The 22,682-nt window shown below is 56.3% G+C and overlaps 1 protein-coding gene across 1 annotated transcript in view; it reads left to right on the plus strand.

Moving 5' to 3' along the window:
• Nucleotides 1-22,682, plus strand: part of RGS3 (regulator of G protein signaling 3) — a 65,384-nt gene that overhangs the window by 21,201 nt on the left and 21,501 nt on the right. The window contains exons 9-10 of the mRNA XM_054283915.1: nt 3,780-3,820; nt 16,830-16,952. Of these exons, the coding sequence (XP_054139890.1) occupies nt 3,780-3,820; nt 16,830-16,952 (164 nt within the window). The remainder of the gene's footprint in view (nt 1-3,779; nt 3,821-16,829; nt 16,953-22,682) is intronic.

Below are 22,682 nucleotides of genomic sequence, written 5' to 3' on the forward strand. Positions count from 1 at the left end.
GAGCTGAGGGTTTGGGCTCGGGGTGCCTGCCCTCAGCAGGGCACTGCCACAGCCGCAGCACCAGATTCCCTCTTTGCCCATCTTTCTGACCCAACACCAGGCATGCACCCCCAGATCCTGAGAGCAGCAGGTGCTGTCCATGGGCTGCTCAGGGAAGTGGCAGAGGCAGAGAGGAGCTGCTGTGCTGGCTCAGGCAGTGTGGGTGTGCAGGACAGGGCTTAGCTGAACAGGGGATGTGTCCCTGCAGAGCTCCCACTGATTCTCGTGCCCAGCCTGGCACAGGCTCAGCTCACGTCACTCTGGAAGGCAAACCAGCCCCAGCTCAGCACATCAGGAAGAGATGGAAATACCTCCAAGTGAGTTCTTTCCTCCTGCTTATTTCTTCTGAGCATTTCCCTGACTTTGGCTGAGGGAATGTGCTGTGCTGCTGTCACGAGAGCAGAGCTGGGGATCATCCCAGGTATCTGCCACCTCTCCAGTGCCAGCTTGTGCCTCTCCTGTGTATTTCTGTGCTCTGGGCACATCAGGCTCTGCTGCTCCACCCTGACCCTCCAGAGACATTGAAGGAATCCTGGCAAACCTGGTTTGTGGTGAAATCTGCAGCCAGGTCAGCCCTGCCTGGCTCTGCCATTGCCCTCCAGCCTCCCCCTGTGCCCTGCCAGGGATCAGCCCTGCCTCAGCCCAGCTGCTGGGATGGGCAGCCAGTGCATTACTGAAGTTCTCCCTAAAGGCTGGTAGAAAATGGGATTTGAGCCATTCCTTAGCCCAGACTGGCCCCCTGCTTTGTGTGTCCTGCTGGGCCGTGTGTGGCAGTGAGTCCTGGAGGGACAGGAACAGCAGCTGCTGGCTCTGGAGGCTGATGGTGCCAGGATTCACAGCTCAGGGGAGAGGAATTTGAAAGGGAACTTAATTCTGGTGGGTTTGCACCTTGTCAGGATCACTTGTTACTGCAGAAAGAATCCCCAGAGGCCCAAGGGGAGCAGGGTCACTCCCTGGGTGTCACACTCCAACAGGACATTGCTTTATGAGGATCCTCACATTGAGAAAAACACTTCATTCTCCTGTGAAAATGTAAAAAGTTTAATAAAGGACAATAGGAGACAAGGACCATGGAGCAAAGGTTATTAGGGCTGGGTGCATCTTGGCACCTAAGTGTTATCTTTGGGAATACCCCTTAAATACCTTTTAATTACATCAGCCCTTTGCATATTCACAGACCTTATGCACAGTAAACTTTTCCCCAAATTAGTTTACTAAGAATTGTTTAGCATATCTGCTCCTCAAATCTGTTTTTTAAGAGTATGTGTATTTTTTGGTTGTGGTTTTAGTCTATTTTTATTATTTCTAGTTTTAGGGCCTTGTTCCACACTGCGACACTTCATGGTGAGTGCTGATAGTTGGCACATCTGTAGTAGGGTCTTCTTCATATGTTTATTGAATGTTATCTCATCTAAGAAGGCAGTTTAATGCAAGTATAGCTATTTCACTAGTATGTCTAAGCTTAATTAACAACAGAAATAAAAACTGTATCTTTATAACAAAGTTACTTTTACACTACTCATATAAAATCCATTTTTATATTTGTGAAAAGCCAATATTATAATATGTATCTATAACAACATCATCAGGGAAAACCTGGTTAAAGCTCCTAAGGAAACACAGCTGGGATGTGCTGCTGGTCCTTTGTGACCTGCTGTGCCAGTCAGCCTGGAGGGTCCTAGGGCAGAGCAGAGCAGGGCCCAGCTCAGGAGCAGCAGGAGCAGCAGGACTTGTGGTGTGCCAGCCTTTCCCAAGGGGAAAAGCACAGGGTGAGGGGGTCCAATGGGCTCCACAGGGAAAACGCAGCCTGAGGGTCCTGCTGGGAGTGATGGGAGAGGGCTGGGAGCACTCAGGCACTGCCATGGGGGCAGTGGGTGTTTGTCTGTGTCCAGGGGTGAGGGATGGGCTCCCAGCCAGGCCCAGCTGCTCCTGCTGCCAGGATCCAGCTCCCCTCCCCTCCTGGGAATGAGGATTTGGAGGGGCAGCCCTGGGGGAGCACAGGGAAGATTTTGGGAACACCTGAGAGGGCCACAGCAGCACTCCCAGTGGTGCTGCCTCCAGCAGCCACTGTCACACAGTGTCCTGGTGTCCCTGTAGGGATTTTCCAGCCCAAATCCTGCAAAATGCATTAAAACTGAAGCTGGCAGTGGAGGCAGAGCTGTGACCCCACAAAGGACAGCTGGAATGGACACCCAGCAAAGGGCTCCAGGCCACTCCTTCCTGGTTTCACGTGGCCCAGGGAGTGACTGCAGAGGCACCCGAGTCCCTCGGTGGGTCCCAGCTCTTATCTGGACATTTGGGCTGCTGCCTGCAGCAGGAGAATTGTTTTCCTCCAGGGAACAGGGTGTTTCCAGCCCTGTGCAGAGCCTGTTCCCATCCAGCAGCTCAGGCTGCTGAAATGAAGCAGAGCTTGTGCTGACACCACTGGCAGTGGGATCTGCAGCCATGCCCAGGCTGCAGCCCTGAGCTCCTGGCACAGATAATGGCATTAGGAGGGCCAGGGAGACAGCAGCCCCACAGTGCTGCCAAGGGGCTGTGAAGGGGCCAGCCAGCTCCTGGAGAAGGGATGTTCTGCTCTGGAGATGGGATATCCTGCTCTGGAGATGGGATGTTCTGCTCTGGAGAAGGGATGTTCTGCTCTGGAGATGGGATATCCTGCTCTGGAGATGGGATGTTCTGCTCTGGAGAAGGGATGTTCTGCTCTGGAGAAGGGATGTTCTGCTCTGGAGATGGGATATCCTGCTCTGGAGATGGGATATTCTGCTCTGGAGATGGGATGTTCTGCTCTGGAGATGGGATATCCTGCTCTGGAGATGGGATGTCCTGCTCTGGAGATGGGATGTCCTGCTCTGGAGAAGGGGTGTCCTGCCCTAGAGAAGGGATGTCCTGCTCTGGAGCTGGTCCTGCTCCAGAGCTGAGGTGACCCTGTCCTGGGCAGTTCCATGTCCTCCTGTGGGGCTGGTGTGTGCCTGGAGCTGGCTTCGCTTGAGGCTGGGGACACACCAGGGCCAGGTAAATCCTCAGGAATGCCTTTTGGTTGGGTGCAGGGAAGGCTGGACCTCCAGGGTCCCTTGGCTAGGTCTCCTTGGTGTCCCCATGCTGGGCAGTTTGTCCTCAGCCCAAAGGAGCAGGATGAGCTCCTGCCCCTGCCCCATCCTGCTGCTTCCCATTGCTCTGGGATTTGGCTCCATGCCCTTGCAGAGGCAGGGCCCCAGCTGCTGGCACTGGGGGAGGCTGGGACAGACAGCAGGACCACCAGGACCACCAGGACCAGGCAAGACTTGGGGCAAGAAGCTGGGAATGAGATGCAGGAACAGGAGTTTCTCTGTGAGTCCTCCTGGGAGCAAAGTGCCCCCAGGGATAGGATGGAGACACCCATCCCTGATTCCCAGGGTGGCTCTGTGGGTGCTGCAGGTCCTGTGCAACCCCTGGGGTGCTCCCACAAGCTGCAGGTGCCAAGGCAGGGTGGGCAGCAGAGCCTGCAGTGCCTCTGAATGCAGCAAACCCTTTCCAAAGGAGGAACCCCGGGAGGATCCCTGCCAGGGCACTGAGTCCCCGCAGGGCCCCGCCGTGCCCGGCCCTGGCAGATGCCACATACATCACCCAGCTCACAGCCTGGTACTGGGGACAACAACAAACACTCATTCAGGGCTGTCTCTCAGCCAGCTCCTCTGCCAGTGGCTCCTCTTGCAGAAATGCAGCTGCAGCTTCACCCTGACCCTGGTTTCTCTTCCCTGCAGGTTCAGAAGATCGCAAGTTCTGCATCCTTTACCTGGCAGAGGTGAGTGCTGCTGGTTTCCACTTTAACCTTCCAGTGAGAGCTGGGCAGGTACTGACAGCTCTGATTCTTTCCTCTGGGGCAAGGAGCACTGAAAAAAATGATTTTAACTTCTCTTTAAATGAATTTGCCAGAAGCCTGGAAAAGAAACGTAATGGCTGTAGAATATGTGAATAAGAAGCTGCTAAAAGGAGCTTGGGTAGCACTAGGACAGGTTTCTTTTCCCCTTCTCCCTGTGGATCTTCCTTGAGACATCTCACTTTTGTTTTCTCTTAGGATTCTTACCCCTGGGGGCAGATTTCTTTGCCAAATGTTTTGTCATTATTTTTAGGTACCTTGCTTTTCTTGCCTTCAAACATCCAGGTTTGGAGCCCTCCAATAAAATAAGGAAGCCCAGTGTGAAAGCAAAATCACAGCTGTAAACCCACATGTAGCTGAGTGCTCTAAGCAGCTTTGGAGTCACCCAGACTGTGGCACAGTCCCTTTTGTCAAATCAAGGACTCTGCAGAGTTGGTTCTCACTGCACCTCCCTAACCATTGAAGGCCTTGGGTTTTTTTTGCTTTTGCAGTGACTTTGCTGTGTTCCTGCTTTCAAGGCCTTGCACTCTCTGAGGTGGGAAGGTGGGTCTGGGAAAGCTCCCCAGGGCACAGAGGAGAAAGGCAAACACTGCTGAGCAGCCCTGTGCAATAATGAGCCATTGTGAGGGCTGGGTGCAAATGCTCAGGGTGGAAGTTGTTCACCTTGAGAGGCTGGAGCTGGGCCAGGGCACGACTCACTGCAGAATCCTGCACTCCTCTCCTGTTCCTTCCTTCCTTGTCTGCTGTGTGCTCTGTGGCAGGGGCTGAGCCTCCCCTGGCTTTGCTCACTGTGTGTCCCAGGCAATGTCACCCTGGGCTGGGGACAGCTGGGCTGTGACTCAGCCAGGCTGGGCTGGGTGCTTGGATGAGTCTCTCCTGCATTTCTCAGGCACTTGGAAAAATGCACTCAGAGCCTGATGTTTGGTTTGGAAGCTTAGTGTCCCTAAGTAGAAGTGACCAAAACAGAGCTGGCTGTGTTTCATGAGATCCTGAGTTGTGAAGAGTGTCTTTGTCAGGCTGTAATGAAGGGCTGGGCTCTCTTCTGAGGGGCCTAATTGGCTGTGAGAGCTCTGGTGATGGAGATCCCTGGCATTGCTGTGGCTGGAGGGGAGCACTTGGATAGAAAATGTGAGAGTTTTGCTTTCCCACCTCCTGTTCCCTCACAGATTTCAACAGTTCTGGAGTGGCCACGCTGTGGGACTCTGCAAACCCTGGCTGCTCCTCCTGGGCTGCTTTGGGGCACTCACAAGGGCAGTGGAGCTTCCCAGCAACTCTGCCACGAGCTGGACCCCAGGGCTGGGTGATCCCCTCTGCACTGCCAGCCCAGCTCTGAGGTGACACTGGGCAGCCCTGGCTTGGGGACAGCAGCACCTGGCCAAGCAGGACATGCCCTGTGCCACCCTTCCCTCCCATCCCCATGGCTGTAAGAGCTGAAATGAGAGATGTGGGACTCCAGGGGCTCTCCAAAATGCACTTTATTGTATACAAAATGCAGTTTATTGTACACAAAATGCAGTTTATTGTATACAAAATGCAGTTTATTCCATCTGGGATGTTACAGCAGCCCAGGGCCGTGGGTGACAGAGCTGTGCCCACAGCTGTCAGCTCCAGCTGCAGGCAGGCCTGGAGACCCTTTGGTTTTGGTTACAATGCATTATAGACTTTTCCTTGCTCAGCATCTTAATACAGTAGAACCAATCTATACCTTAACTTTTATCTATAGCCTATCATAACTACTGTAATTACCATATTCATGTTACTGTTCTCCAATCACTAAAAGTCAGTACATCACAGATTAAGAAGAAGTTGTTTTTCAGTTTTCTTGCAGTGGAAAATTCTGAGACTTTGTTTTACTTGCAACTTTGCTGCCTTGTTTGCCTGTGCTCTCTTTCTGCTTGGTAAAAACATCATCTTGTTTGGGGTGGGTTTATCCTTTGCTCTGAGCCATAAAAACCCCTTCTAACTAACACACCCTTTGGCTCCTTGGTTAGTCAGTAAGATTGGCTCAGCAATTCTTTTCTTCTATATCAAAATTTGCTTCCATCTCTATTCCTTCCTCAGACTCTACATTTAAAAATCTTTCTGCTAAGCATCTGTGAGACCTTCTTGTCAAACTTTCATCCTTCCCAACACAAGGCTGCTGCTCTGCCCTCACCTGGCTCCAAGGTGGAGGGGACAGGAACCTGCCAGCTGTGGGTGCCCTGGGGCTCTCCAGCAGTGGGAAATTGGGGTTTGAAAGGGGAACAAGGTGGGGATGTGCCTGTGAGTCAGCAGTGAGCCAGGGCAGCATGGGGCTCTCCCAGCACACTTCTCTCAGACGTCTCTTCTGGGAAGCAGTGACCTGTGACATGCAAGTCACCTCCCCAGGAGCCACAGGGAGGGGGGACAGGGCTGCAGGGCTGGGGATGGGGCAGGAGAGCAGGAACCCCCAGATGTGCAGCACAGGGGCTGTGCCTTTGGCCCCAGGTGGAGAGTGAAAGGATGGGATGTTCTGGGAGCCAGCCTGGGAGCATTCCAGCATCTGATTCCTGCAGGAAAGCCAGAAAGAGCATCTCCTTCAGGTTATCTCTCTTTTCTTTTTGGCACTCACATTTTGGGAGCAGATCTTTGTTTACAGGCCTATGGGGTGTCACCAGGAGGCTGGGAGGGGACAGTCCCCTCAGAGGTGTCCCTGCAGGCTGGCTCTCACAGAAATACTGCAAGGGGACAGTGGGGAGGCTGTGGGCACCCCTCTGGCCTGGTGGGAGCCTGGGTTTGTGTGATAAGGTGATGTTTGCAGTGGGCCTGCTCTCAGTTGAGGGCTGGGCACTGGGAAGTGGCACTTGCAGCAGTCCTTGGGTCATCTCAGTGCAGCTCTCCCCAGCACCTGGCAGCTCTGGTGTCCAGCGGGTGCCACACTCTGCTTGTGGCACCTTCTTCTGCCCTGAAAAGCTCAGTCTCCTTCCTGGCTGTGGGAACAGCCTCTGCAAGGATGGGCTCTGCAAGGATGGGCTCCCCTGAGGGTCTGGCTGTGCCCTGGGGACAGGGAGTCCTTTTGAGAGGGGCTGGCTGTACCCTGGGGACAGAAATCCCTCTGGAGAGGGCTGGCTGTGCCCTGGGGACAGGGATTGCTCTGCAGAGGGGCTGGCTGTGCCCTGGGGACAGGGATTGCCCTGAGAGGGGCTGGCTGTGCCCTGGGGACAGGGATTGCTCTGCAGAGGGGCTGGCTGTGCCCTGGGGACAGGGATTGCTCTGCAGAGGGGCTGGCTGTGCCCTGGGGACAGGGATTGCCCTGAGAGGGGCTGGCTGTGCCCTGGGGACAGGGATTCCCTTTGAGAGGGGCTGGCTGTGCCCTGGGGACAGAAATCCCTCTGGAGAGGGCTGGCTGTGCCCTGGGGACAGGGATTGCTCTGCAGAGGGGCTGGCTGTGCTCTGGGGACAGGGATTGCCCTGAGAGGGGCTGGCTGTGCCCTGGGGACAGGGATTGCTCTGCAGAGGGGCTGGCTGTGCTCTGGGGACAGGGATTGCCCTGAGAGGGGCTGGCTGTGCTCTGGGGACAGGGATTGCTCTGCAGAGGGGCTGGCTGTGCTCTGGGGACAGGGATTGCCCTGAGAGGGGCTGGCTGTGCTCTGGGGACATGTTCAGGTTCCTGAGGGGGGTCAGGACTGTCTGGCTGCTCAGCCCTGGCAGCTGGAAGGGATGAGGATGGATAGGGGCAGGATGTGTGAGCTCTCATGGCATTTTGGCCCCGTGTCACCCTCAGGGGTCTCTCCCCATCGTGACCTGCTCCATCCCTGGCTCTGTGTGCCCTGAGCCTCTCCTGGCTCTGTCCCTGCTGCTGGTGGCCCAGGGGGGTTTGTGGCTGCTCTCAGCTGGGCTCCTGTCGCCCTGGGCTGGGCAGACACATCCATTGTGCTGCTGTGATGGGCTGGGAGGTCGGAGGAAGCTCTTGAGCTGCTGTTTGTTGCCCACAAATCATCTGCAATGAGCACTAATGTGTTTAGTGCTGCTGAGAGCTGAGAGGAGCCCACGGGGCCAGGCTGCCACTGCCTTTGCTGCTGGAAGAGCTCTCTGCTGAAGCCTTGAGCTGCAGCCTCCTGCTATTGCTCATCTTGAGGGTTTCTGAGTAATGTTCTGACCCATAAGGTCACAGATTTGCATCTGAATGTGACACATTACAAAACGAAAGTATGTTCTAATACCTGTGAGTTCCTTAATTTATTATAAACAAGAGAGAAAATTCCAACCTTCAGGAAGTGTCACAAAAAAAGCTTCTGCTGCTCATCCTGTCTAATTGTGTGTAATAAATCACTGCACAGAGTTGGAACCCTGGGCAGTGTGGCTGTTTGCAGGCAGAGCTAGCAGGAGCTGCAGAGCCTGCTGTGGGTTCCAGCATGAAGGGTGTTTGTTTTTCAGCCTGTGCAAGGTGAAAACTGCAGGGTTTGGAGATCCTGAGTGAACATGGACCCGGTTCTGGAGGGGCACTTGGCATGCTGGAAAGGCTGAATGTAGAATGGGATTGGAAAGGATGTGAGAGCAGAGGGAGGCTCTGCGGGGGTTTGGTTCCTTCTGGTGGCTGTGATGGCCCCAGCACAGACATGAGCCAGGATTTTGGAGGTGGAGGTGGCACCTTTAGATCTCAGGAATGCCTGAGTGTGTACCTGGGATCACAGAGTCCCAGAACAGCCAAGGCAGGGGCACCTGGGGCAGGTGGCACAGGAAAGTGTCCACGTGTCTCCAGAGAGGGACACCCCACACCCTCCCTGGGCAGCTGTTCCAGAGCTCCGCCACCCTCATGGAGAGTTGCTCTTCCTCATGTTGGGTGGAACTCCTGGTGTTTCAGTTGATGGCCATTACAGCTCCTCTGTTTTTTCTGTTTGCCAGCTGAAATGTTAAAAACTCCTGGCAGTGCACTGAGACCCTGCCTGGGCCATCTTTCCTTTTGGGATTTTAAATCCAAAAAGCACAGTTTGAAGTTGAACAGCTCCTGCCTGTGACAGCCTCTGGCTGATTTGGGCACTGCAAGAACTGGCACAGGGTGCCCAGAGCAGCTGTGGCTGCCCCTGCATCCCTGGCAATGCCCAAGTGTTGGACAGGGGTGGGAGCAGCCTGGGACAGTGGGAGGTGTCCCTGCCATGGCAGGGGTGGGATGGGATGAGCTTTAAGGTCCTTTCCAACCCAAACCAGTCTGGGTTTCTGGGATTCAGTGTGGACCCACATTTCTGCACCCCACAGGATTTGGGATGTGAGAGTTTGTCTGCATTTTCCCCATTCCCTGCAGGACACACACACCCCTCATGGGGTGTGTACAAGCTGTCAGCAGGGAATGTTTGCTGCCTGCTGGGCATGGGCAGCCTCAGAGGGAGCTGTGTGGAGCTGTGAGTGTGCTCCAGGGCTGCATTCACACCCTTCCCTGCTCCGGAAATATCCTGCTGAGAGGAAACTGCAGGTCAGGGGTTTAATGCATTGTTACAAGTGTTTGATTCCAGCCCAACACATTCAGACCAAATCGACTTAAAACCAAACAGCTCAGTAAGTTTTTCCTTTGAAAAGCACTGGCAATTTTGATCTTTTTTTTTTTCCTCTGGAAGTTTTCATCTGCAGACACAGGAGTTTGTCCTGGGAAACAGAAAATCCTTCCAGCAGCAACTCCTTGTGCTGCTGTGGTGGGCACTCATTCAGAGCTGAGCAAATTGATGCTGTGACTGTGCCTGAGCTGGCTTTGCCTTGGACATGCCCATCCTGCATGGGAGAGCCTCTGGACAAGTGCCAGGGAAATGCCACTGTCCCCCACCTTGGCCATCAGAGAATCCCAGACTGGTTTGGCTTGGGAGGGACTTTAAAGATCATCTTTAATGATGATGGCCAGGGATGGCACTTGCTGGGCAGGCTTGGACACTGCCAGGGATCCACAGCTGCTCTGGCAGCCTGGCTCTGTGTGGGCACATCCCTGCTCCTGTTCCCACCCTCAGCTGTGCCCAGGGGATGCTCTGGGAAATGATCACAGAATGCTGTGCCCTGTGTACTGTGCCTCTCTCCATCCATGGCCCAGCTCATTCCACAGCAGCATTCATTTCCCAAGGTGTTCTCTGCTCACTGGGTGCCCTTTGGGATGTGGCATTGGCCCAAAGGGAGGAGCCAGGGAGAGCCCAGGTTCTGTCTCCAAACAGCAAATCTGAATGCTGGGAAAAGCAATTTACTGATGGCACTGAGGACGAGTCTCAGGGACACTCTGGCAGATTTTAAACACCTGGGTAATTTGGAGCTGGCTGTTCTGGACACACCATCAGCAGAGTTTGCAAGGAGCATTTTGGGCACTGTCTGGGCAGATCCAGAGGGCACTTGGGCACATGGTTTGGTGATAGGGAGAGGGCAAAAGGGCAGGGCTGGGGTGACATCAAAGCTAGGAGCCCAAGCTGAGGGGAATTTGTTCAGTGAGAAGGGAGTGGAGGTGAGCCTTTGTGTGGGAAATGGGCTGTGTGCTCTGCTGGAATTGTATCTCAGTTTCCTCTCATTCACAAGAGGACAGGAGAAGGTGCTTGTCAGGTTTGTGGCTGTAATCTGTGTGATCAGCTTGTCTTGCACAGGGGAAGGGTCCCCTGGGCTGTGGGGGAGGCACTGCAGGCAGGGCTGGGATCACTCAGGCAGGGCTGCAGGGGCTGGGATCATTCCCAGGGCAGAGACAGCCTGGACACTCCTTGCTCTCACCACTTCTGTGACATGAATATTGTGAGAGAACAGAACTGGGCACCTCTGTTCCCATCCTGTTCAGGGGAAGGGGCGACTCCCTGTGCTCCATTCTGCTGCTGGTGGCCAGGAGATGTTACCCAAGGAAAAATCCTTTCCTGCTCTCTGGCATTGCCTTTGTTTCCTCCATGGCTCATTTCTGGGATGCTGGAGAGATTCCCCAAGCCTTGAGTCACCCCTGAGAGCTGGGCACTGGGTCCCTCTGCCATGTCACACCCACAGCAGCAGCTTAACTCATTCCTGAACTGAGCTTTCCATTTCCCCCTCCAAAGGCCCTCAGGTCCCAGCCCCTGCATTTGTCTGGGTGGTGCTGAGCAGTCCCAGCTACAGCTGCAGGGAGGCAAGGTCAGAGCAATGCCAGCCTGTGGAGAAGCTCCTCTGGGAATGCTGTGACATGAGCCCACGTGCAGATTGCCCCAGATGCTGAGGTGTTCTAAAAGTGCCCAACCCAGCATCCCACGGCAGCCCCAGGTTCCAGTGCAATGTCCCCCTGGCCCTGCTGTCTCCTGGGATGTCCCTGGAGCTGGGACACCCAAGGCAGTGGCTCTGGAGCTGGGACACCCATGGCAGTGGCTCTGGAGCTGGGACACCCATGGCAGTGGCTCTGGAGCTGGGGCCAGGCTGCTGCTCTGTGCAGACAGACCCTGGGCTTCCCTTCCTTGGCCTGGGGCTTTCCCTGGCTCAGATGTTGGGTGACACCAGTGGCAGAAACCCCAGGCTGGCACAACCCAGAGCCTGGGCACTGCCAGCTCTGGGGCACTGCCAGTTCCCAGCTCAGGGCTCCTCAGCAGAGCAGGGAGTGCTCCTGTCCCAGCTGGAGGAGCAGATAAACAGGGACACTCTGCTCTCCTGGTTTTGTGCATCTTCACACAGCTCAGCCTGACCCGGAGTGTTGAGATGACCAAAAAACATTAGTTTTCTCCCCCCAGTTTAATTTTGGGGTCATTTCCCAGGTGTTGGCAAAAAGAAGCGTTGATATGGTGCAGTTACAGTGCTAGAGAGATTTTAAAAAGGCCCAGACAGCACAGAGTGATGATTTCAGAGGGCCCTGGGGCTGTTTGCACAGGCTGGAGCTCTCTGCCCATGGGGCTGTGCCAGGGAAGAGGCAGGGAAAGCTCTGGGGGAGCTCTGGGGCTGTGCTGGGCCTGGGTGGGTGAGCTTGATGCTGCTGGGGCCACTCAGCTCTGAGAGGAAAGGATGTCTGCAGAGCAGGAAGGTGCTGGCCCTGCTCTCTGCAGTGTTTGCAGTGGGAGCTCCGTGCCTGGCTGCTCTCAGAGATTCCTGGGAAGGCTTTTACCTGATGAGCCACTTAAACACAACTGCCTGGTCTGGGAAACAGCCTTGTGTCCTCACTGGCTGCTCCACAGGGGGTGGAAAAGGTTCTCCAGGCTGATTTTCCTCCTGGAGGTTTAACAGAGAACCCCAGAATAGCAGAATGGTTTGGGTTGGACCTTAGAGCCCATCTTGTTCCAACCCTGCCATGGCCAGGATGCCTCTCCCTGGGTCAGGTTGTTCAGGGTCCTGTCCAGCCTGGCCTTGGACACTTCCAGGGATGTGGCATCCACACCCTCTGGGCATCCCCCAGGCCATGCCACCATCAGTGCTCCCAAAAACATGACCCAGAGCAGAGCCATGCAGGGACTGCTGTGTCCTGCCAGTGTTATCTCCATGCACATCCTCTCCTGCAGCACCCCTGGCACCTTTTGGGCATCCCAGCTCTAGACGAGCCCCTGCTGTTAGTGCCAGGGTTTGTTTTTTGGGCATCACCAGTGTGCCCAGCAGTCCAAAACGCACAGGAAGAGCCCTGGTCCCCCCCACTCCCCCAGCAGGGAGCAAACAGAACTTTCTCAGCAGCCCTTGGTTGGTGGAGCATGAAGTCAGCAGGCAGCAGTGCCCTGTTTTGTGCACAGGATATTCCCAGGGCTGGCTGTTTCTCCCTGGGAAGGTTTGCTCTGTGATTTGGAGCCATTGTAGTCTGGAGCAGTTTCCGAGGTACTTCCCCTCTGGGATCTCTGCTGCCCTTGGCCAGGACCCAACCCTGAGCCTTGGAGGGCAGGGCTGGGCTGGGAGCCTGTCCCCAAAGCACCCTGCCACCAGGCTGGGGACAGAGCCCAGGGAAGGAGCACCAGAGCATCCCTGCATCTGTGAGCAGCTGGGGCTGCCCCTGGATCCCTGGCAGTGCCCAAGGCCAGGCTGGGCAGGGCTGGGAGCACCTGGGACAGTGGGAGGTGTCCCTGCCATGGCAGGGGTGGCACTGGATGGGCTTTAATGCCCCTTGCATCTCAAATCAATCTGTGATTGATTCCCTCCCTCTCAGCCTGGGAATGTGTCCCTCACACAGCCAGGACAGACAGTGGTGAGAGAACAGCCCTGGGCTCTGCTGGGCACTGAGCTCAGGGCACCAGAGGTGTCAGACTGAGTCTGGCTCCTCATTCCTGTGCTGTCTCAGCTTTGCAGTGTCACACAGAGCCCCAGGGGACCCTGCACAGAGGGGTGTCTGCAGTCAGGGGCTCGGGGTGTGGGGTCTGGGGGCTCCTCTCATGATTTATGGGCTGCAGAGTGCACAGCCCCTCCTTGTGTGCTGTCTGCTGGGGTAGGCAGGAGCTCTGCATGGCCAGACCTGTCCCTGGCTGCCGTGGGGTTGGGTCCCAGCCTGGGGGAGCTGTTCCCATGGAGCAGGAGGAACTTTTCCTGCAGAGCATCCTTGGCTGTGGCAGGGCCTGGCTGGGGCTGGTGCTGGCTTGGACCATTCTCTGCAGTACCTGCTGTGTTCTCCTGCCCTCCCTCGGGCAGTGTGGGGTGCTGGGACTGCCCTGAGCACACAGCACCTGCAATAACATGTTTGTCACTGTGGGAAGGCAGGCACAAAGCCACTGGCAGCCACTCCAGTCGCTGCCTTTATCTGGTGGCAAAGGCCCCCTTCACACCATCTGCATCCTCCTTTCCCAGCCCTAGAGATCAAACCCTGTTTTCTCTCTGTAAATATTGGCAGGCCAGCAGCAGCCTCCCTGAAGGAAAACAATCAGGGGAGGCTGTTCCCAGCTCCCAGGGCAGCGTGTGCAGGCACAGCTCCCTGACCCCTCCCCAGCCTCCCCTGGGTGGGCAGCTCAGCACCCAGCCTGGACCAGGCTCCAGGGACACAGGACACGAGTTTTATCCCAAATAACACCCAACCCTTCATCTGGCTGCATCCCAAAGGGCTTTGCCTGGGTTTGGAGGCAGCTGTGGGTGCTCAGCCCCTGCAGGTTGGGCTTTCCCCAGTCCAGGTGAAGCTTTTGGGCAAGCAGGTTGATGGGAGAGGGAAAACCAGAGCTCTTTCCTTGGGAAATGCACATTGGAGAGGTTAAATGTCACTGTGGTGCATTTATGTTGGATAAATGCAATTTTGGCTGTTCATGTGCCCCCCTCAGCCTTGCCCACAGTACCTGGCACACACTTTGGGCTGGTTGCCCTTCCCTGAGCTCTGGAGCAGAGGGAATTGTGCTCTCCTGGCTGTGCCACTCCAGGGTGGCCGAGGTTGGGGAGCCTGCAGCAGCTCAGGGGGAGCAGGAGGAGCAGGGGGCACTTTGCTCTCAGCAGCCTGCAGGAGCTGAGCGTGGCTGAGTGCTAAATTCAATCAAAGAGATGGGCTGTAATTGAATCAGGGAGGGGCTCAGGGCAGGGCTAGGTGAGCTCTGTGTCTGTCACAGCCAGGGCACAGAGATGTCCTTGGAGCTGCTTTGAGCCTGGCTGCAGGGGAGCCACAGGAGCTTGGCAGGGCTGGGGGTGTGCAGCACTTCCAGCACCAGGGTGGGCTCCTCACAGCTCCCCAGGGCTTTGGGGCTCTGCTGAGCTCCTGCTTCCTTCTCTTCTGACCACAGATGTGGGGCAGGGAAGTGCCAGCCTGGATTCCATCCCAGCAAAGGGTGCCCATCCTCCCCTCTAAAGTGGGAATGACTTCCTAGGGATGAGTGGGTGTCACAGTGGTGCAGCCTGGTGACCTGCTGGTGTGGGACTGGGACAGACTGGGACATCCAGGATGGGAAAAACTCACTGTGACACTCCAGGGATGCTCTGAGCATCACTGCCACCCAGGATCTGGGGGCAAGAGGGAGCCCCACCACTTCTTGTCCCTGAATCCCAAACCTCTGCTTATTCTGATTGTGCTCAGGAAGCCTGAGAAGGAATTTTCAGTGTTAAAACCTGTAGGAATAAGTGTGGGGATGTCCAGGCATAAGAAAGCTCAAACTTTCTCCTCGTGGAAGTCTCCTTGCAGGGGCAAAGGACTGAGCCAGAGCCCTCTTTCCCAGGAGGTGATGTGGGAGCTTGGTTTATTTACCACTTCAGGGGATTTTGGATGGAACATGAATGAATTCCCATCCAATGCAAACACTGATTTAAATGGTGTGACTAAAGAGCATTTCCCCTTCTGGCTGTGTTATGTCTCTGGAGTCACAAAGCTGCAGGTTCTCTCTGACCTTTCTGGGAAAAACCAGCTACTGGGGACCTGCCCTTCTGGAAGGAAATTCTGGGGGGAAAGAAAAGGTCTTTTTTATGGCCCTCAGTGAACGACTCTTTTTCCTTTCTTTGCAGTCTGTCCTGAAGTTGTGCTTTGATATTTTTTTCTTTTCCCCTCTGGCCACTTAAGGAGATGATCCAACCTTGGGCATTTCTTTATAAAGTGAAACGTGCAAAATCCCAGCAGGCAGCAGATGTTATAATGCTTAATTTTTAGCATGAGAGATAAGCAGTTGAAGGGCTGGGAGGCAGCTGCTGAGGAGACTTGGTCAGAAAGTTCCTTAAGTGAGTGAGATTTGGCCCAAAGAAAACCTGTCCAGGAGGAACAGAAGGTGTGTGCAGGGAAGGGCACAAGAGGAGGTGGGCTCAGCTGGGATGACTTCTCATCATTTCTCTTAATGCCTTCCTTGTTGCATGTTGCTAACAGACAGTGTGTGACCAGAGCTGGAGCTTCATCCCCAGATTCATCCTGGTGAGGAACAGGACAGGGAGGCTGGAGTTTATCCCAGATTCATCCTGGTGTTCAGTGAGGAGCAGGATGGGGAGGCTGCTGTGAAGTTTATCCCTAAATTCTGGTCCTGGTGTTCAGTGAGGAGCAGGATGGGGAGGCTGCTGTGAAGTTTATCCCTAAATTCTGGTCCTGGTGTTCAGTGAGGAGCAGGATGGGGAAGATGCTGTGAAGTTTATTCCCAAATTCATCCTGTTCAGTGAGGAGCAGGATGGGGGACTGCTCTAGAGTTTATCCCCAAATTCATCCTGATGTTAAATGAGGAGTAGGATGGGGGACTGCTCTAGAGTTTATCCCCAAATTCTGATCCTGGTGCTCATGAGGAGCAGGATGGGGAGGATGCGGTGAAGTGCACCCCCAAATTCATCCTGGTGTTCAGTGAGGAGCAGGACAGCAAGGCTGCTCTGGAGTTTATCCCCAGATTAATCCTGGTGTTCAGTGAGGAGCAGGATGGGGAAGATGCTGTGAAGTTTATCCCCAAATTCATCCTGATGTTAAATGAGGAATAGGATGGGAAGCTGCTCTGGAGTTTATGCCCAGATTCATCCCGATGTTAAGTGAGGAACAGGACAGGGAGGCTGGAGTTTATCCCCAAATTCACCCTGGTGTTCAGTGAGGAGCAGGATGGGGAGGCTGCTCTGGAGTTTATCCCCAGATTAATCCTGGGGTTCACTGAGGAGCAGAATGGGGAGGATGCAGTGAAGTTTATCCACAAATTCATCCTGGTGTTAAACGAGGAATAGGATGGGGGCTGCTCTGAAGTTTATCCCCAGATTCGTCCTGGTGTTCAGTGAGCAGCAGGACAGTGAGGCTGCTCTAGAGCTTCCCTGAGTTCTTCCTCCCAGCCCCACCCAGCCCAAAGGCTCTCATTCTCACCAGTTCATGCTCTGGTGCCTCATTAATGTTTGCATATGGCAAAGAGCAATTTCCACCCTCGGTTTCCCCTGCAGTGGCACAGGGTGCAGGACTGCCTGTGCTCTGCCTGTGCTGCTCCCCTCCTGCCCATGGAAGCTCCCCTGCAGCACTCTCCCTGTCCCTGGAGGGAGCTGGTCTCCAATCCCTTTGCCTCTCCTGTGCCCAGGGTGCAGGACAGGGCTGAGAGCTGTCCCCTGCTCTGCTGTGCTGTGTGGGGACAGAGGAGTTTGCAGGGCCTGTGACACACAGCTAATGACCTTCTCCCTGCCTGTGTTTCCTTTACGTCAGAAGTCGGAGTGCTTATTAAGTTTGGAGGCTTACTCCCAGGAGCAGAAGAAGAGGATCTGCTGGTGTCTGGCTGAGAACATCACCAAGCAGCAACATCCGGCAGCGGCTCCTACGGAGAGCAAGGTAAGAGAGCCACGGGAGCTGGGCATTCCTGCCTGGAGCACGGCAGGCTCTGCCTCTGGGGGGCTTTGTCAGGGATGCTCCTGCCAGGAGGGCGTGCAGGAGGCTCTTTGTTTGCCAGGTGAGCAGGGAGTTTGTGTTCAGGCACTGCTGTGTCTGCAGCTTCCTGCCCTGCCTGGGGAGCAGTGGCTGCATTTGCATCTGCTGGCTGGAGCTGAAGCAGGCTGGGCTGACACCTCCCAGCATCTGCATTTGGATATTTGGACAGCTGAAGCTCCACAACCCCGTGGCCAGCCTGCTCTGAGAGCCTCTGGGGCAGGATGGAGAGCAGAGGGACAGGTTCAAGCTGGGATCTCTGGATGCTGATGAAAGGGCTAAGGTGATAGGAGCAGTGGGGCAGAGATTTGCCCCTTCTGTGCCCTTGGGTGGGCTCAGGTGTTTGATCCTGACCCCACAGATGTGCTCAAAGCATAGAGGGCTCGTTTGGGGAGTGCTGTTTTTCATGCCCAGCAAGGCAGCCCCAGCACTTTCCCCACACTGAGGAGCTCCAGCCTGGCCCGGGAGCGCTGTCTCAGCAGCTCTGGCACAGAAATGTGTGTGAGCAGGGCTCTGAGGCTCTGCCTGCCCTCTGTGGGTGCAGTGAACACCCTAAACCACTTCCTCTGGGGCCGGGGCTGCCCCACGGAGCTGTGTGGGACAGTGGCACTCTCTGCTGGGTCCTGTTGTGTGCTGGGGGCTGGGTTTGGATTGCTGGAGAGCGACACTGCTGTGGGAGAGGAGAAACCCCTGGAGGGTGGCACTGCTGTGGGAGAGGAGAAACCCCTGGAGGGTGGCACTGCTGTGGGAGAGGAGAAACCCCTGGAGGGTGGCACTGCTCTGGGAGAGGAGAAACCCCTGTGTGGGGTGTTTGAGGAGTTTTAAGTGCTGCAGATGGGGATTTTGGGGGTAAAACCCCTGGATCCCTCCCTTGGCTGGTGCAGGGTGGCGGAGCAGCTCCTGTCCCCGTGTGGGTCCCTGTCCCCTCTCCATGTGGGTGCCTGTCCCCATGTTGGTGGCTGTCCCCACGTGGGTCACTGTCCCCATGTGGGTGGCTGTCCCTGTATGGGTCCCTGTCCCCGTGTGGGTGGCTGTCCCCTCCCCGTGTTGGTGGCTGTCCCCTTGTGGGCCCTGTCTCCGTGTGGGTGCCTGTCTCTGTGTGGGTGGGTGGCTGTCCCCGTGTGGGTGCCTGTCCCCTGCCGGCCGAGGGCGGGTGCCTGTCCCTGTGTTGGTGGCTGTCCCCGTGTGGGCCCTGTCCCCGTGTGGGTGTCACCGTGTTGGTGTCACCGTGTTGGTGGCTGTCTCCTGCCGGCCCAGGCCGGTGGCTGTCCCCCTGTGGGTCCCTGTCCCCGTGTTGGTGCTGTCCCCGTGAGTTCCTGTCCCCTGCCGGCCCAGGCCGGGTCCCTGTCCCCGTGTGAGTCCCTGTTCCCTGCCAGCCCAGGCCGGGTGGCTGTCCCCGTGTGGGTGGGTGCCTGTCCCCTCCCCGTGTTGGTGTCTGTCCCCTGCAGGCCCAGGGCGGGTCCCTGTCCCCGGGTGGGTCCCCTCCGGCCCAGGCCGGTGGCTCCTCCCGCAGCCGCAGCCGCGGCCCGGCCCGGCCCGGCCCGGCCGGCGCTGCCCGGCCCCGCTCCCGGCGCTGTGGCTGCGGCTCCGCAGGCTCCCAAAGTGGGTCAGCACAAACAGCTCCGCAGGAGACACAGCCTCCGGATTCCTTTTCCTGCACGTTTCAGACGGACTAAAATAGCAACAGCAGCGCACAAAGCCTGAGAACCTCGTTACCAACCCAAGCTCCTGCTCTGCGGGCGGCCCCGGGCCGCTGATGCACACAGGTGACAGCTCGGCCACCTCTGCTGGCCCTGGGGCACCCGGCTGGCACTGCCCGGGCACGAAGCCCTGCTGGAACCCACTGATTCCAGCTCTGTGCTGGGCTGGCTGTGATCCTGACACGGGCTGGGGACCAGCCAGGGTGGAGCTGTGCAAGGACATTTCCAATCTGAGCATCTCAAAAGGGCATCTTGGGGCTCCATCCTGGCAGGAGCTCTGGGCTCTGGGGTTTTCAGGGCATGGGGCTGTTTGTCCTCCCCAGCCCATGGCAGGGTAGGGGGCTGTGCTCACAGCAAAGCCCTGGAGCATCTGCTCCCTGAGCTCTGGAAGGAGCCTGGCCACTGGGCAGGTGAAAAAGTGCTCCAGAGAACATCACATCTCTTTCAAAAGCTTTTCTGTGCCTCAGTAGCCAAGAGGGTGTTCTTTGGGTGATATGGAGAGCCATCATGGGCCCTACAAAGTCATGACAAAGGGGGGTTGGTTATCTTGGCTTGCCAAAGCTGATGGAAATCCCACTGCTGGGGTGTGGGGCCAGGAGGGAGAAAAGGAGTGTGACAGCAACTACCAGGCACTGTAAATTGAGTTTATAGCATCATTTCCATCCCAGCAAGGTGTAAAGAGCCCAGGATGCAATTTTAAAGCAAATCTGGTGTAAAATGCAAGAAGGAGCAGTGAAATGCAGGAAGGAGATCCTGAGGAGGAGGGTGCTTGGGGCAGGGTGGGCACACAGGGCTGGGCAGGAGCCTGAGCTGGGAGAGCTGCAGCTGGGGCTGTGTCCAGGCTGGTTTGTCAGGACAGACCTCTCTGGGGATGCCAGAGCAGTGGGAGACAGGAGCTGGGAAAATCAGCTGCTTCTTGCAAGGGAGAACTGATCCATTAGCTTGGCTTACCAGTCATTTGATACTAGGGCTATTCAGGGAAAAACCCCGGTGTCTGTGCTCTGTGAACAGACAAATTAAGCTGGAAATATCAGCCTGGGCAGGAATCTGATTTGCAAAGCCTTCAAAACTGCTGCAGCTCAGCAAGAGGCAGCTCATTTTGCTGTGGCCACAGTCTGGCCAAGGGGATGTGGGCTTTGCTGTGGGGTGGGGATGAAGGGCCAGCACAGCCCATGTGCCAGCTGTGTGCTGCAGCCAGGAAAAGGGACACTGTCCAAGCACAGAGCAGCTCCTCAGGAGCCTCCATGGCTGCAACCTTCAAGCTGTGCAGAGATCAGACAGCTTTGGGGCTTTGGGTGGTGCCTCCTGCTTTTCAAGGCCCCCCTGAGCCCTCCTGGGCAGGGCAGCACTAAGGGCAGGAAGGTTCCTGTGGCTCAGGGCCAGGCTCTGCAGAGCTGTCAGTGCCTCTGGCAGTGCCCCTGGCAGTGTCCCCAGGGAGGACGGTGTCAGGCCAGGAGGATGAGCCCTGCAGGGGCTGTGTTGGCACTGCTGCTCTCAGAGCTGCTTTTGGAGCAAAGCTGTTGGTTTCTGGGGGACTTGAGCAAATGCAGCATCTGCTTCTGGAGATGGAGGAAGAGACATCCATGAGGGATGCAGCTGTGATAGCCCAGCCCTGCTCCCAGTGGGCTTTTCCTGCCAGAGTCAGGGCAGGAGGAGCTCTGGGGACAGCGTGGCTGTTGTTGTGGTCCAGCTGTCTGTCCCCAGTGTCAGATGTCAGTGTCAGGCATGTGCTGCAAATGGGGCTCTGCTGGCACTGTAAGACTTGGCTGAACTCCCCTGAGCTGCAAACCCACCGTGGCACTTGCAGCAGCTCAGGAATTGCCCTGTGAGGATTTTCTCCACCTGCAGAGCCTTCCCCCTCTCGTCCTTGTGCCCAGGTCTGCTCTGGATGCTGCCCCTGCCCTGTGACTGTGCTGAGCAAGCCCCTGTAAAACACATCCCCATCTTGGAGCAAACCTTCCCCTCTGGGGCTGTGAGGAGCCTGGAGGCTGGCTGGGGCTGCCAGGAACCACAGCCTCGGCAATGTGATTACAGAGGAGCAGCTTTGTGCTTTAACTGCGTTAACCCTGGCTCGGGTGCTGACCATCAGCGCTGGGCTCCCCTCACATTGCTGCACCAGCTGGGGAGATTCAGCCTGGCTGAAGGGAGAGAGGGCAAATGCAGAGACCAGGGGCAGGGCAGGCACCGGGCTGGGGCTGCTCCAGCTGCTTTGGCTGCCAGGGAAAAGCTCCACCGACAGCAAACCTGCTCTGTGTGTGATGGAAAAGCTCCACACACACCAAACCCCTGTGTGTGATGGAAGAGCTCCACAGACAGCAAACCCACTCTGTGTGTGATGGAAAAGCTCCACACACACCAAGCCCCTGTGTGTGATAGTAAAGCTCCACACACAGCACAACCCCTGTGTGTGACGGACCTGCTGCCACCGTCTGATTCTCACTGCTTGTTTCTTTGTGTCTTCCACACTCAGAACGGCTGATTACTCTTCCCTTCTGGCTCCGTGACCTGAGATTACCTCGGAGATGATGGCTGGCTGTATCTGAGAGATGCAGATTATCCTTAAGCTAAATAATTACGGACACTCGGTGGCGTGGACTTTGGGAGTCCAGGACGGGTGCTCCCCTTGTTTCCCGAGGGCGGTGGTGGATGCTCAGCGCTTTCCCAGCCCTGCTGGGAGCAGCGTGGATGACCCGGCCCCTCCTGGCAGCGCTGGCTCCGGTGCTGGGAATGAGCGGCGGGGGGACCGGCCCCTTCCTGGCCGTGCCTTGCTCAGGAAGGGCAGGGCTGTTTCTCTCACTTATTTACAACGTGCTTGACAAGTGCGAGTAAATGAGCTGTCGGCAAAAGCAAACAGTGTGTGATGGAGGGCTGATTGAAACCGGGGCTGGGAGGGCTCCGGGGCTGCTCTGGCACCTGCGGCTGCTTCAGTGGGGGTCACCCCTCTCCTGTCCCACCCCCTGCCTCCTCTTCCTCATCCCGAGCGCCCCAGGCACCCACCCTGCTGTCCCTCCCCAGTCCCTGCTCCTTGGCACCCCCTGCCCCAGTAAATCCCCTCTCCTTGCACTGGGGCATCTCCTGGCCCTCAGTGCACAGTCCAGCACCAGGCTCTGGGGTGGCTGTGACAAACACTTGGGGACAAGGCTGTGGACAGCCCTGTTCCTCCCTGTGTCTCTGAGCAGTTTAACCAGAGTGTGATCAGCTCTTTGATGGGGAAGGAGGGGAGGATTTTGTACCTTCTGATTTTGTTTTCGGCCAAAGTCTTCCCATTTTGGGCTGGGAACCTGCTGCCCCATGGGTGCCATCTGCTCATCTAGGGGGTGCCATCTGCTCCAGGGGGTTCTGCTCATCTGCTGCTGTGGGGCAGGACATGGCCAAGGGTGCAGGAAACCTGGAGCTTCACTAGAGCCTCTCCTGCCACATACTAACATGACAGGCTGGCCAAGGCTGAGCACAGCAGCACCTGGAGGGCCAACCTGAACCTGGCCATACCCTCTGAGCACCTAACTGGGCTGTCAGGGGTTCAAAGAGGGGAGAAACCTTGAGGGTGATTCTGCCCCAGTGAGGGATAAAGCATCAGCTGGCAGCATGTGCAGCCAGGTCACAAAAACAAAACAAAGTCTTGTTCCACTGTTCCACCAGCAGCTCTCATCCTGGACTGGGGAAACTCATTGCTGAGGACAGCCAAAGGCTCCATGGATCTGTGAGGCTGTGGGACCAGAGATGCTCCTCCTCTCTGAGTCAGGCTCCAGTGCAGCTCTGTCCACTTAAAATCTGGAGGAAGCTGTCCCTCCTTAAACAGTCATGGAGCTACAGACTGGTTTGGGTTGGAAGGAACCTTTAAAATCATCCAGTTCTATCCCTCTGCCATGGACAGAGACACCTTCCACTATCCCAGGTTGCTCCCAGCCCCAATATCCAGCCTGGCCTTGGGCACTGC

This window comes from Melozone crissalis, unplaced genomic scaffold (genome assembly GCF_028551555.1).
Source record: "Melozone crissalis strain CALT ecotype California unplaced genomic scaffold, PUWL_Pcris_2 ptg000041l_1, whole genome shotgun sequence".
In the NCBI taxonomy this organism is placed as follows: domain Eukaryota; kingdom Metazoa; phylum Chordata; class Aves; order Passeriformes; family Passerellidae; genus Melozone; species Melozone crissalis.